The sequence below is a fragment of the Vulpes vulpes genome, chromosome 12 (genome assembly GCF_048418805.1).
Source record: "Vulpes vulpes isolate BD-2025 chromosome 12, VulVul3, whole genome shotgun sequence".
Taxonomy (NCBI): Eukaryota; Metazoa; Chordata; class Mammalia; order Carnivora; family Canidae; genus Vulpes; species Vulpes vulpes.
The window spans coordinates 22,047,703-22,062,988 of NC_132791.1; the positions used below are offsets into that span (position 1 = coordinate 22,047,703).

General features: G+C 52.4%; 2 protein-coding genes across 2 annotated transcripts; both read right to left on the bottom strand.

Annotated features, from left to right (window-relative positions):
• Positions 1–7,306: 7,306 nt before the first annotated feature.
• Positions 7,307–9,686, bottom strand: SPAAR (small regulatory polypeptide of amino acid response). The gene is made up of 2 exons (XM_026013318.2): positions 9,446–9,686; positions 7,307–8,893 (listed from the first exon to the last, which is right to left on the bottom strand). Exon 2 carries the CDS (start codon positions 8,558–8,560, stop codon positions 8,333–8,335), a length of 228 nt encoding a protein of 75 aa, XP_025869103.1. The 5' UTR covers positions 8,561–8,893; positions 9,446–9,686; the 3' UTR covers positions 7,307–8,332.
• A 3,557-nt stretch (positions 9,687–13,243) lies between these two features.
• Positions 13,244–15,037, bottom strand: HRCT1 (histidine rich carboxyl terminus 1). Its single transcript, XM_026013195.2, has one exon. The coding sequence runs from the start codon at positions 14,057–14,059 to the stop codon at positions 13,706–13,708; it is 354 nt and encodes a 117-aa protein (XP_025868980.1). The 5' UTR covers positions 14,060–15,037; the 3' UTR covers positions 13,244–13,705.
• Positions 15,038–15,286: the final 249 nt, after the last annotated feature.

Sequence of the window (15,286 nt, forward strand, 5' to 3'; positions counted from 1 at the left end):
TATAAATCACAACTTTTAAATATCAAATTCTTGCAGTGTTCTCTGTCCATTTTTAAGTGATTTTATTTGGCACCTATTTTGTGGTCTCTTCCTTTTATCATTTTCTTAATCCAGAGTCTGCCTCAGGTAGAGGCCAGTTTTACATGTTATTGAAATAATCTTGTCACAGTATGTTGGTTCATGAGGATAATAATAATATAAATATATTAATAATATAAAACTATTATTTTATGAAAACTTCTGAAATTTTCAGTATTATACTATCAGAAAATTATTCAGAGGAGCCTGGGTGGCTAAGCAGTTAAGTGTCTGCCTTTGGCTCAGGTCATGATCCCAGGGTCCTGGGATCCAGTCCTGCATCAGGCTCCCTGCAGGAAGCCTGCTTCTCCCTCTGCCTCTCTCTCTTTGTCTCTCTCTCTCTCTCTCTCTCATGAATAGATAAATAAAATCTTTTTAAAAAATTATTTACTGCTTATTACCATGGCCTCTCATTTAAGAGCATGTAGATAAATATTATGAAAAATGTGGAATGATTTGCAATATCAGGAATCTTGAGAACTTCTGGAAAGTCCAATTAGTCATTCCTGGCTATTGATATTAGTAGCAGTTGGAGATTTGGAAACATTACTCTGGATCACTGATTTTCAAACTTTTTAAAGCAGCCCACCTTTACTATCAAACAAAGTTCAGCTTGGAAACAGAAGATACAGAAGATGTAAAAGGAAGCTCTGACTGAAGGAGACAGGATTTGAAGATGGAATTCTGTCCCCAACACTGCAACCAAAGTGCTGAGTGACTTGGGGCCCATCACTCAAGTGTCTCCGCTTGGTTTCCTCACTTGCAAATTGCAACTGATGCTCTACTGGGCTGTGGGCTGTTGTGGGAGGCAGCAGAGATGACGCTCAGAAGACCTTTGCAAACGTGGGACACCTTTTTGAGAGTTAGGGGCCGGACAGATAAAGGATGTCCACACACCTGATACAACCGCTGGAATGTGAGCCCTACAGGGAGAGCGAAGACTGGAACGCCAGACTCCACCCATCCTGGGCGCTTTTCTAGACTTTCTGTGAGGGCCTGTCCCTTTTCAGAACTGGAGCTTCGAGATGTAAACAAGACCTTGGATTTAAAGTGGAATCCTTTTTTTTTTTTTTTTAAGATTTTATTTATTTATTCATGAGAGACACTAAGAGAGAGAGAGAGAGGCAGAGACACAGGCAGAGGGAGAAGCAGGCTTCACTCAGGGAGCCCAATGTGGGACTCGATCCCAAGACTCCAGGATCATGACCTGAGCTGAAGGCAGAGGCTCAGCCACTGAGCAACCCAAGCGTCCCTAGACCTAGTTGGGATAAGGCAGCAGGACGCATAAAATCGTATTTCTCACATGAAAGTGATAGATTACGAGAAGAGGAGTGTGAATTGTGTGGAAGTTGTGGGTTCACCGAAATAGAAGGCAGAAAGTTGGGTTTCAGTCTGGAACTGCAATAAAATGTAGAGGAATATGTCAGTTCCCCTCTCCGAACTACAGATCTTCAGAACTGCTACCTCTGTAAAAGGCCAGGAGGGCTCGGATGACTCCACATTTCCATGAGGATTCATGCTGCCCCACTCCCTGGCTGAACTCAGAAACAGAAACAGAAATCAATTTTGTTCATCTGTGTCCAGAATGTTCTTGCTAAGTGGAGCTCTGGCATTCCTCAGCCCAGAGAGCTCTCTTTTGCAAATAATAGCTATTTTCTGAACAGTAGCAATAAAGTTTGCTTTTCTTAACCTTTTCCACCATCTTTAAAAAAATATTATTACATGTACTAAAGAGCAACACATGCTTGTTAAAATAAATTCAAACAATGCAGAAGTACACAAAGTCAAAAGTAAGTTTCCTCCTCCCCGCAAGCCTTTCCCCCAGTGGTAATCATATCCTTCCAGACTTTCCAGTAATTTAGGAGTTTTTGGTTTTGCTTTTGTTTTCTTAGGGAGTAGGGGTGGTTTTTTTGCTCCCCCCACCCCCTTTCATGGGACCGTTCTGTAACTTGCTGTTTTTTCCCTATTAATAGTGAGCAGTTTCCAAGTCATTACATTTTTGTAGTGGCTATTATTCCATTTTGTAGATGTGCCATAATAATTCCAACAGGGACACTCAAATATTTCCCTATTGATGGATACTTTGATCTTTACAATGTTTTCACCATCAAAAATAATCCTCTAAAAAACAGTAATACTGTAAGATCAGCCCTGGACATGCAAGTTTGCATACATACGTGGGTGTTTCCATGCATTGAGATGGCTGGAAATGCACAGTGCCCAACCCCTACACAGAGACTGACAACCCACATGGTTACTCTTACCCGATTCACAGCAGCATCTGAAAAGTGCGATTTCTATTTCCATGTCTTTATCTGTAGGGTATTCCTAGCCCTGATCTCAACAGCCTCCTTTAGTTCTTCATATGCCACCTAACTCTGGTTCTTGGCAGCCAGACTAGGATTAACTAGAGGAACAAATTCAAGCCTAAATCTTGGTGGCACTAATTATGGTTAAGCCAAGGATACTTTGCTGCTGTAATCACAAACTTAGTGGCTTAAAACAACGTGTGCATTATAACAAATTTGTTATGCAGATAACAAATGCATTGTCTTACAGTTCTGGAGGTCAGAGTCCAAACTAGGACTCAGTGGGCTTGAGTCAAGGGATAGGCAGGGCTGGGTTCCTATCTCCAGGCTCTCATGGAGAATCTATTTCCTTCCTTTTTCCTTTCCAGCTTCTAGAGGCTGCCAGCGTTCCTTGGCCGGTGGGCCCTTCTCTCTCCAAGTCTTTCTTAAATCACTCTGAGCTCTTTTGCTTCCCTCTTCCACACTTAAGGACCCTTTTGATTGTGTTGGGCCCACCTGGATGATCCAGGATAACCTTACTTGGGGGCCATTTGATTTTCAACCGTGACTCCACCTGCAAGAGTAATTCCCCTTTGGGTGTAATATGCTATATTCACAGGTTCTGGGGATTAGGATGAGGACATCTTTGGGACACCATTATTATGCCTAGCAGAGACCCCAAGAGCCTAAAGTCAAGAACACAGCCCACATAGGAGACTTCTAAGGACTTTTGATGTATGTCTGAGAAAGATCCCTCTAGGGGCCAGGCTGACAGTGATGGGGTAAGGACAGAGAGGTCAGTCAGAGGATATCACAGCAGTAAAGCCAGGGCAAAGACAGCCCAGGGCCAGGACAGCAACAGTGAAGCTTTGATCACATACGGATTTCCCTAGATCTCTGACTTTGAAGAAAGAAGGGGTCTTTGCCACACACAGTCCTCATGAGCAGCCCATGGAGCCTCACCCTGATAAACATCTGTCGAGAACTGAACATCTGGGTTAACACACCTCAGCCCTGAGCCAGCGCACCACAGCCTCCCTGAGGCTTCGCACCTGCAGAGGCACCGGATTCCGTCTGTTTTGTCTAGAGGATGTCTGAGAGCAGGAAGATCCTCTAAACCCAGCTGTCAGGAGGAGCTCACGCCCCTGCCCTGCTCTTCCTCTGCATTCTTGGCCCTGCGACCAGGGAGGTGTTTCTCTCCGGGACAGGCTGGATTCTGGAGTCAGTAGGCCATAAAATAACATGTTTTCCGGAAAAGTACCTTCCTTAAAGGAAACCACTTGTTCCAAGGAGTAGAAAAGGGCCATTGTGCCTTGCCAGGTCCCCACTCTCCTTAGGACATGACACAAAGCTTCTGTCCAGGGAAACCCAGGGCAAATCAGATCCCCAGGTGCTCCAGCCTTCCCTCCATTCTGAAGATATGAAATGGGGCTGCTGAGAGTTGGCTTCCAGCCTTAGAGACCTTGGGGGTTCCTGCCCTTAGGGACCTGTGTGGGTTCCTGCCACCGCCGGCCTCGCTGTAAGGTGCAGGTGCCTCCCAGCAGGCAGCTCAGTTCCTCAGCTACGTGTAGAGGTGATGGGGGTGCTGCGAGCACTGATAGGAAGAAAGGGAGCACGGAGCTCCGTGCAGAGAAGTCCATTACACAGGACCTGGTAACAGCAGAAGGAACAGAGAGAACACTGGATTTGGAAACTGGGTTCAAGCGAGGCTCTGCCCCAGATTTCTTGGCTCCCTGCCGCCACCCGATAAACACTCCTGGCCTTGCTGGCTTTCCGGTGTCAGCATGTCCCTGTTCTGGAGCTGCCACCACCTCCCATCGGAGTCAGAGGCCCTTCCTGCTGGTGGGTCTTACACTGGGCAGAAGAGCAGGGGCACATGGGCCACCCCACACCACACCGCACACGCTGCACACACCTCATGCATGTACATACTCATGCCACACACGTCACACACATACCCCACCGTCACACCACACATCCCACTCTCACACCACATATCCCGTACATCCTCTTGCACCCACACACTCCACACACGTAAGAAAAGTAGGTTCACCCCTTCTCTGGGTCATCATTCCAGACTCTCCTTAATGCCAGCTACCCCATACTCATCTCTGAGCAGCTGCTCCTGCTCCGCTGAGGAAGCAGACCATCTGGCATGCCACGCTCCTCTCCCCACACCCCGTGAGCGGCAAACACGCAGCATTTATCTGCATCCCCGAACATCCTTCCCAGCAGCATTGCTGCACCCACATGCCACCATCCAGGCCTGACTGCTCTGACCCCAATCTGGAGCTCCGATCCTCAGGCCCATCCTGGGAACCCCTCTGTGGGTCTCTTCCTTGCTGGGCTACTGTTAGTGTCTCCTTCTCTAGTCCTTGCTCAACCCGTGCTCAACCTCCCTCCCATTCCTAGAAACTATAATCAACTCTCCCTCGGTGGGCTGCCACTCCAGTCAAAATACAGTGTGCTTCTTCCCTTCAAATTATCTTCAACTGCAGCCTCCCCTTCCTCCATCCCCACTGATTCAACTGCCCCGGCACACACACACACTCCCTGCACACCACCGTTAGGGCCACTGCCTTCACTCCGCTCAAACTATTCTCACCAAGGCCATTGTCAACCCTCATGTTGCAAAATTCAAGGTCTCTGCTCGGTGCTCACTGTCACTAGCTCACCTGATGCTTCCAACCAGCTGACTCGTTCTCCCTGAGAATTATTCTCATCCTTGCAGGGTTGCCAGATAAAATACAGGACACCAGGTAAAATAGATTCTCAGACAACAAGCAATGTTCTGGTGTAAATATATCCCAAATATTGCATGGGATATACTTATACTAAATGCTATTTTTTTTTTTTGGTCTATGTGAAATTAAAATAACCAGATGGCCTGCATTTTTATGTGCTAAATCTGGCATCCCTCCTCCCTGCTTCTCTGCCGCATGTGCTCCCCACCCTCTCGTCCCTCCTTGAGCTGCTCCTCCTCAGCCCCCTCTTCCTGTCAGCCTGCTCCAGGGTGCTGGCCTTGCCTACCTTTCCTTCTCAAACTCCCTGATCTCTGGGGCAGCTTCTCCCACACCCTCGAGCCCTCTCCACTCAAGACTGGCCCTGCCCAGAGTCTCCCAAGACCTTCTCTCTAGCTCCTCTGTAATAATAGCAGATTGCAATGCTGGTGTGTGTGTGTGTGTGTGTGTGTGTGTGTGTGTGTGTGTGCTTAGAAAGACTGTACCTGCCCAGCCCGACAAGCAAGGCTGCCCCCTTGTTGCCTTCATCATCTATGACCCAGAAACATGCAGGCCAGATGTGGCAAGAAGTGCTTCCCTCCGGAGCTGGCTGTTGTCCAGCCTCATCTCCTCCCCCTGAACTGCCTACTCCCTGCCCCCACATGTCCTCTGAATCACCACTCATGCTACTCCCTCAGGAACACCCTCTCCCAAACTCCTCCTGTTGAAAGTGCCCTCTTTTCTTTATGTCTTGCTCAAGGGCCACCTCCTCCCAGGCTCCTTGGGTCTTTCAGCTCTCCCTCCCCTGAGCACCTGAGTGTGTTTTCTGCAGCCTTGTTCAGGTCACTAAATTGGGAGTTCACCAAGTGCTGGGACCATGTCTGATTGACTCCCACATTCCCTGGGCAGAGCCTGGTACACAGTCGGCGCTCAGCCAGTGTGTGTTGAACAGTGGAGTGAATAAGTAAATAAGATAACAAGTGACAGAATGAATGAACAAATGCATGAGTAGGGAAGGAAGGAAAACTTAGTGAGTAGAAGGAGTAGATGGATGGATGGATGAGTGGGTGAATGGGTGGGTGGATAGATGGATGGATGGATGGATGGATGGATGGATGGATGGGTGGATGGATGGGTAGATAAGTGGATAGATTAGCAAGTGAATAAATGAGGAAACCTCAGGGCTTGACAGACTGCCCATAGCCTGCAGAATGAGGTCAGGCTCCCCACCATCTCTTGTTTTCAGAGTCATGTGATTCCAGTCTGCAGACCCTCCTTCCACTGACCCAAGGAGGTTGTGACCATGCAGCACAGGGACAGAGCTCTGGGCCTAGCATCCTGATATTTGGGTCTGGCTGAAAGACCCCTGACCTAGAACAGAGCTGAGTTTTCTCCCCGTCCCAGTCCTTGCACTGCTGTCTCTGCCCATCTGGAGCCTCCATGCCCAAGTATTTCTTTGTGTTTAGACATGCTCACCCACCTCTGATGTCTGGGCACCTCTGAGAACAGGCCCCTACTGACTTCTGAGAAAAAAAGTGGTGGTACCCAGGACCCCTTCAAGGAAGGACTTCAGGAGTAGCCTCAGCTGCAGAGCTGCTTTATATGAGGTCAAAACTTGGGGGACAGGGAATGGGGGTGGCCAGCACCGAGAGACTAAGCAAAGGTAGGAGGTATTAAGGGCCCAAATCATAATTTGAACTTTCTCTCCATCTAATCCTGCTTTCTCCTTCCCCTCACAGATGTTGATCCCTATAAACATCTTGCATCCCAAACTTTGTCTCAGTGTTCATTTGTAGAGAACACAACCTGCAGTTCCCTTTACTCAGTCCCCAGGTCCTCCCTGCAGCTACTTCCCTTCCCCATGCATCTCTGAGGGCCCTGTTTAGGGGGCTTTCCGGTCCAGAGTAACCAATGACATGCTCCCAGGAACTCCTCCCTGTTCCTGGGCGGTGCCTCTCCCCAGGCTCCCCTACTCCACCCCTCTCTGCCAGCCTGACACTCTCCCTATATCTTCCCGCTTTGCACCTCTGCAGCCCCAGGCCTCTCTCTGAGAGTCTTCCCTGTGGCCAAGACAGCCTGGGGGATCCCCTTAGAGCCCAGGCCCCCATGAGGGTCAGTTTTGCCACCCTCAGTAGGCAGGTCCTAGAAGACCCATCCATTCAGGGCTGAAGGGAAACATGTGAGCCAGGAGACCCAGGAGTTCATACCCTTCAAACCAGATTCTAAATGCAGCACAGCATTTATTTCCTGGTACAGAGAAAACAGATTTTCTATTAATAAAAAATGAGCATCTCTTTATTTGTGATGAAAACAAGAGCTTGTTACATGCTGTCAATGTAACATAACATTTTAACTTATTTGGAATTATCTTTCAGTTCATGATATTTTCATCATTCCTAAGTGACGCAAGTTACTCACAGTCTCTAAGAACAGAAGTGACCTATAAGAATATAGTAATAAAGTCTCATTCCAAATGTGTTTCAAAGTCTTCTTTCTGGCTTTCCTGTTCATCAAATGGCTTGTACTTTCTGTGACTCTTTTTTTTTTCTTCTCTTCTGTTTCCGTTTGCAGTTTTCAAGCCTGATTCTTGAGAGACCTATATAAGGATATGCATTTTCAATTATAAAATAAATCACTCGTTCCCAAGGAAGCAGCCCTTTGGTTTCAGAATTGTAGGGCTGATTTCAGGCAACTGGTGGGGTTCAGGTCTCAGGGTTGGGTTCTGTGCCACGTGAGCTTGCAAGTGACCAAATGACTCAATGAGAGGGGCAGATAAAAACGTAAAAATGTCCACTCGAGGGCGATGTTTCCTCTGGTGGCAACAGAACCAACTTCACGGGCATGCTGGGGTGCGGGGGGTGGGGGGGAACCTGATGAACTTAGCACCCTGTTCACAATAAATTCCAGTGATATCTGTCTCCGTGTAAATCAGAAGAGCGGGCCCCGGTGCAATCCGTCACTGCCCAGTCACTCACTCTTCACACCTCTCCTAAGCCTCAGCCTGTGAGTAGGATCCAGCTGAACTCTCAGGGGTGGGGGCTGCATTCCATCAGGTCCCACCACTGCGGGTCTCCCAGGCTGGAGGGCCCAGCAAGCCGGGATGGGACGGGCAGGATAGGGAGTTTGCTGAATACAGGCAGGGAAGGCCAGGAATGCCAGACGGAGGCGCAGGACACCAGGGAAGGCTTGCTGGGGGGTGCGTGAGTCTGACCCACCAGCAGAACAAATCTGGGGGACCATGAGGCCTCACATGAAGGTCCAGAAGTCCCGGGCACCCGTCGTCGGCTGGGCATGGTGACCCGGCCCTGTGAAGAGAGAAGCCTCCTGGCGAAAGGTGGCCACCGTGAAGCTGTGGCCAGGGCCCCCCTGAGGATCCTGGGCCCTCGAGTCACAGCTGAAGCAGCAGAGGAGGCAGGTGATGGCTACGGTGACCACAAGCAGCACTGCCACCACTCCAATCACGGCTGTTTCCATGGCCCCACGTGGCAGCTGACCTGCTGAGCAACTGGGGCGTGTCTTAGAGCTTTAGGCCCCCCATCCAAAACAGGGGGCTCTGGCCGGCACTCTGCTCTTCCAGCCGCTGTCCTCGTGGTCTCCTAGGCAGATGCTGGTCTGAGGCCCTGGGTCGAGGCCCCAGGGGCCCGTCGGGCAATCCGCATTGCACCAGTCAGGCCTCAGTGGGTCCTGTTACTGTTTTCTAGGCCTCCGGCCACGATCCCAAAAGCCGTGGTCAACTCCACCGGCAGCTCTTTGGACGAAGAGCTGTCCTGAGAGATGGGAGCTCAAGATTCCCTGGACTCGGAGGGGCTGAGAAAGAGGGAGCAGAAGACTTGGCTCAGAGGGAACCTTGCCAACCCGGCCCTCCGGTGACGCCTACCGATTTCAAGGGTTTGTCTGCTCAGACAAAAGACAAAATACTCCCCCTCGTGGGGATCCAGGATGCGCCTGGGCTCCTCCCCTGGAAGAACCTTGGGCCAGTCCTTGAATCAGCGTAGCTGCTGCCGCCAGGGCTCCGGCCGCGTGCAGGAGGCAGGAACGCAGGTGGGGAGGAGGCCACGCTGCTCTGGGCGAGGTCGGGGTGGGGGCACTGCGGGGTCACCTCTAGGGCCGTGGGGCCTCAGCAGGTGCTGTGGTCCCTTTCACTTGGCCTCCTTTTCTACGTGGGACGGAGGGTGCCGTTTAGATAGGACAGGGCATGCTCCCGCCAGGATCTGAGCCCCCTCAACCACTTACTCTGGGGCTCCTTTGCCCTGTGGCTCCTGTCTGAAGAAGCCCTCTTCTGCATGGCCTCCCCGCAGCCCCCCTGGCCGCCTGCTTCCTCACACCTGCTGCCCACACTCAGGTGCTGTGAAAACTTACCCTGGGCTTCCCCGAGTGACAGCGCTGGCTGTACGCGGCACCGTGGCCTCCTAATGTGGGGGCCACCCCAGGGGCCAGGCCATGGACACTCATCCCTGGGTGCTGCAGCCTTTGTCCTGCTTGAGACAAGGCTCCGAGATGTCTGAGTAGCTGGGAGCACTTCCTGAATTCCTTCCACCAATTGTAGTGTGGGCCAGGACCCGCACAGCTGCCTGCCCCTTGGTGATTGCACGTACCCCACCCCCCACACACACACCCACGAGTCCCAGCACTCAGCAGTCGGGTTCACCACTTACCCGCTCTGGGTGAGGGGTGAGCCAGGCCAGGCCGCCTGAGTAAGTCTGCCAGAAGGGCTGCATCCTCTCACTCCATCACAGCTCTCCCACAGCTAACCCCCCGAGACCACCCCACTTCCAGAAGGGAGGCTTTACCCAAACTAAGAGGAATGGGGTAGTGCAAAACAATGCTTCCAGATACCAGACACAGCCGGGCATTATCTCATAGAATGGCTCCAGCAATCCTGTGAAGTGATCTTGTCTCCATTTTACAGACAAAATGGGTGTAGTCAAAAGCTCAATGACCTGCCTGTAGCCTACTGCTAGTAGTAGTGAAAGTAGTAGTAGTAGTAGTAGTAGTAGTAGTAGTAGTGAAAACAAGAGCACCAAAGGGCTGAAGGGGTGTACGGGGCTCCCCTCCTTTCCCTCCTAGCTCAATACTCTTCCCAGCGGCGACAGGGCCACAGAGCAATCACCTTCTCTGCACTTTTACTGATTAGAGTGCAAAGGCCCAGAGAGGGCAAAGGGCCAGCCCAAGGTCACACAGCCTTGGTCCTTTGCAAGTTCTCCAAGGCCCCAGTGAATTTTCTTTAGTACTAGTTTTAGGAAGCTGCCTAACTGCAGAATGAGAGAGCAACTACTTGAACTAAAATGAAGCCTGTCAAATTCTCCCTCTTCCCTTTTCCAGCATGAGCTCAGGGCTCTTCCTCTGTGTGAGCAGCCCTGGGCAAGCTGGGCCCATGGCAGGAAGCTGGACACCTCAAATTATTGGTATTAACTGGAGCAACCAGAGCAGAGAGAAGAAAACATGATGAGCCAATCTGTGGTGTGTAGTTTCAGATTGAATTACCAAGATCAACTAACCAATTCAGGAGGTAGAAGGCACCAGAGGAGTCAGGTTTCAAGCCGAGTTATTTGCTCTTTGACTTCTGGTTTGCCTGTTCTTTGTGGATGCATATAGTTGGAGGCCACCTATTGTAAATGTGCATTTTTCAGCATCTTTAAATTGGAATAAAGGGCAATTGCTTGGCCTCTTATCTTCTGCCTTGTATAGGTTTCCTTACCTGATTCTGAGATTTGAGGGCCCTTCTTGACTCATCAGTAAAATAGGCCTCTGGTCCATTCTCACAATAGGCATTCAATATTTGAATGGAGGCTGTGTGGCACAATGAGAGAGACCTGGTGATAGCATGAGGATAGGCCCAGTCTGCTGTGAAGGCTCCTCCGGGTTTCAGGTCACACTGGCAGTCTGTACTGTGGGATGACCAGCAGGGCCTCTCAAGCCCAGAGCAAAAGGAGCAATCTTTGCTAAAGTGCATGAAGTGCAGGTCCCTTTAGTGCTCTGCTCAGTTCAGGATCCTCGCCCTCAACCATCCCCACAACAGCTCTGTCCTGTGCTAAGTGGCAGTAGTATTATCAGGCAACTTGAAAAGATCAAGACAGCCATAAATGCTTTCCCACAGCTCAGAGATGTCTGTACTAAGGGGTTTTTTTTCTGGGTATCTTCTCTTCTTCTTGTGACTATTGTCATCCTATGATGTACAGCCCCTGCCCATGAACCTCAGATGCCATGGGACTCCCCAAGATAACTATCACTTAGATACCTATGTGTCTTCCTACATCCACTGTCGTCAACTGATCAGAAAAAGACTACATCCTATGCTTTCCCTTACCTTAGCAAGGGCAAAGATGATGGCAAACATCCTAGAGCAGAGAGCTAGAGCTCTCCCAGAGACTCCAGGCCATGCTTAGGAAAGACAGGCCATCTCAGTCTGACATGGAGCTCTGCAGAGAGATGAGGGAGAGGGGATGTTCCAAGCCGGCAGGCCACACACATCCATCTATTAAATATTTCCCACTTTTCAAACCCTCCCCCCCCCAATACCAGGGATGGATGGGAACCCAAGCCCCCTGAGCAAGGCCCCAGGAGCTCAGAGGCCTAATCCTCTTGAGGCCCTACTGCTATACTTGGCATCCCTCAAGCCCCAAACGTCTGGCAGTGGTTATTCCAATCATATTTGCTTTTCCAGAGAGCATGAGGTTGGACAATTTTTCCTGAGCATCTGTTGTGAGGGCTGGTTCTGTGCTGAGGGCAGTGAGCCCTCGAAGGTTCTCAGATCTATGAGGGCAGAGGCCATGAATCCTGCCAGAAATCTCTGGGGAAGGACACCATGTAATCGTGTTCCAACAGAAATGCAAAAATAAATACTAATAACACATTGGAAACCTATAGGAGGGAGCAACAAATTCTTCTTGAACAAAGACCCAGAGAGAGGAAGGTACAAGAGCAGTGTGGACAGGACAAAAGGAACAGGGGGCAGAACCAGATCAGGGGGGACTTGAATTACCATCCAAGAGGCAGAGACTTCCCCCCGGGGTGATGGGGTGTGTGGGTAGATCCCTTAGGGCACAGGGCAGAGATGCTTCAGGAAGGGCAGGGCTGGAGGCGGGCAGCAATCCAGGCCGGGGCACGGGGCATGGGCTAGGGCAAACGTAGCAATGCAGGAGGTGGGGAGGATGTGAAGGGCACAGCAGAGATAAAATCAGCAATACATACTGACCCAGGGCCCAGCCCAGAAATCTAGTGTGGTTGTCAGGGTGAATTTGCCTCCCTCTCCCCCTCACACCCGACAATAGTCTCAGATAATCCACCGGGAAATAGAAAAGAAACAGGATGTTCTGTTCCAATGAGTCACCAGGCCCCTGACTTTCTGGCCTGCTCTCGAGCCCCTCCCCACCAGCTCTCGGGCCCCAAGGCTCTCCTCCCTCCACTTCCCTCCCAAGCACCAGCTGAAAGCCTTAGAACGATATTTCCTTCCTCCCTGTGGAATTCCGCCAACTATTCATGGGCTATTTGGAACATGCCTCCAGGCTTTGGCAAGAAGGAGTCTCTGCTATCTATCCCATTTTAGGGAAGAGGAAACTGAGATCCCAGAGGAGGCAAGCACTCTCCCAAGGCCACCCCGCACCGCATCCTCCAGCCAGGCCTCTCCACCCTCTGCTATACACAGGTACCAGTGGACACAGGGAGCTGGAGACTCAAGGCTTCGCTAAGAACCCCTGACCCAGTTACCAAGGAAATACTGAATTCAGCAGAGCCCACAGAGTGGGGCCTCTGCAGGTCCTGGAGCTCAGTCTGCCCTGGAGATGAGCTGGAAAGAGCACTGGAGGTAGGGCCCTTGGGGACCAGCCTGAGGGGGTCTCACCCCTCTTCTCTCAGAGACCCCGGACTGTCCCACAGAAGCCCAGAGCCCCCTGCTACACAGAGAGCCCCCTCCAGGCAGGGCTGCGTGCAAACCCCAAATCCTCCCTCAGAGCTTAGGTCCTGAGCTCTCCTTCCCTAGTGCGCTGGGGGCACCACAGGGCCGCCCTGCCTCCCCCCATGCAAGGCTGGCCCTCCAGCACCACGCCAAAGGCAGGGTGTCAGGCATTCACCTCTCAGAGAGGAAGGTCCCAGGGCAGTGCAGACACATGCCTGGCTGCTCCCTCGCCCACCTGAGTTACAATCAAGAGCCTCTTCACAAAAGCTTCTTAGTGGTTTTTATTTTCTTGCATCAAGGCACAGGTGAACTGACCCTGCAGCCTCATACTGCCTTCTCCAAATTCGAGGGCACTGCTGGCCCCTTCTAGGTAGCCCCCTGGCCAGGGGCCTGCATCAGTCAGGAGACAGCACTTCAGAGAGCACAGCCCATCTTCTGTGCATCGACGTGCACCGGGGTCCCCTGGGCATTACAGGCCCAAGGCAGTGTCCGTCCCCGAAGGACCACCCCCACTCTCACCCCGTGACCCTCCAGTGTGCACAGGGCACCCCCCCGAATCCCCTCAGTTCTCTCCTCGTGGTACCCTGGGGCGTGGTCTGCAGAAGCCAAGCAGGACCAGGGCACAGTCCCCGGTGTTTACCACAGAGAGGCGCCCCTCTGCATGGGAGCATGGGGGTCCACATCCTGGTGATGGTAGGACAGGTGGTGGCTGCCATTCCCAGGTGTCAGCGGTGGCCTCGGTGGACGTGGAGGTGGGCGAGGTGGTGGGCATGGTGGTGGTGGAGGTGGCCTTGATGGTGGGCTTGGTGGTGGTGGAGGTGGTGGAGGTGGTGGTGGTGGAGGCCCGCATGGCGCATGCCAGACACGTGGCCAGGATGGTGGAAGTAGTGAAAGTGTCCCAGCTGGCCCCGGCGCGGGAAGAACCAAGGCTGGGCCCACCGGACTCGGTTCCTCCTTGCAGCCGGTGGGTTCCTCTCCACGTCGGGGTCCTGCCGTCCGCGGCACAGGCAGGCGGCCAGCAGCAGCAGCAGCAGCACGGCCACAGCGGCACCTATGACCAAGCCCACGAGGCCTAGCATCTGGGAGCTGGACAGTCCTTCCACTCGGCGGCTCCGTGCTGCTTCCTCCCCTCCGCAGCCTCTGCCCGGCCTCGCAGTCCCTGGACCTTGTCTCAGCTCCCGCGGGCTGGAGAGCAGCCAGGGAATGTGGGCGCAGCCTCTCTGGGCTGGAGCTGCCTGCCAAGCGCGAGGCCAGGCGACTGTTAACTCTGGGGAGGTCCACGGGGAGGCTGGGTGGGGACAGAGGAGCGGTCAGGCGGGCTGTGGAAGGAAGGGCCCCGAGTCTGGGGACAGAAGTCCAGCTGCCCCCATCTCTGCCACCTGGCCAGGTGACCAAGCCGGCCCCTTCCCCTCCCTGGCCTCAGCTCCCTCCACTCTTAGACATACCACATAGCGAGTAAGAATGTGGGTTCTAGAACAATACAATTTACTGGCCCTGTGGCTCGTGTACAAGTTACTTAACTGTGCTGTGCCTCCTTATGTCTAAAATGGCCAGTAAGAGTACCTTCCCTCAGACCTAGGGTTTTCTAAGGGTTCAAGAAGTTAAGATTTATCAAGGGCCAGCCCCTGACACATGGTTGCCGTCAATATTATTGCAGTGGAGTCTGGACTGGGGAGACCTCAGCATTTGAGAGTCTCTGGCTCCCTGTCCTGCCACCGGAATCCTCTGGGACAGGGACAGGCCCTGTAGAACGAATTGTCCTGTACCTCAGGAGCTCAGTGAGGGACCGCAGGCAGGTTTTCATGGTTAGGGAAGCTGCGCACGGTCTCTAGGGCCTGGGTCCTGGCCGGTCTGGGTGTTAGCCCGTGCTGCTGGAGGCGGGAAGGAGGCTCTGAGCCCTGAGAGGCCAGACCCCGTCCCAGCCTCTCGGTTCCCGCTTCAACGGTCTGGACTGGCCATAAATGGCAGGCTTCTGGCCCCATCCCTGTGTTCTGCACAGCCGGAGTGACATGCCATTCCTTCCTGGTGAGAAACAGAGCGGGCAGGACTGAGCAGTCCCAGACTCCCTGCCCCTTGGTCCCGAATCCCCTCTGTTCACCCCAAACAAACCCTGTCCATCTGGCTCCCATGCCTCGGGTGCCCACTATCTCCCTGGGGAGCCCTTTCTGCCGTGGGCTTGTCGAGCCATCCCCAAAGCCCCTCTGCACACGCAGCTCTCCATCTCACTCCACAAGACCACAGAGGCCCCCACAGTGAGGCCCTCACCCTTCCTACCCTTCCCTGGGGTGCGCTCATCATCCTGCTGT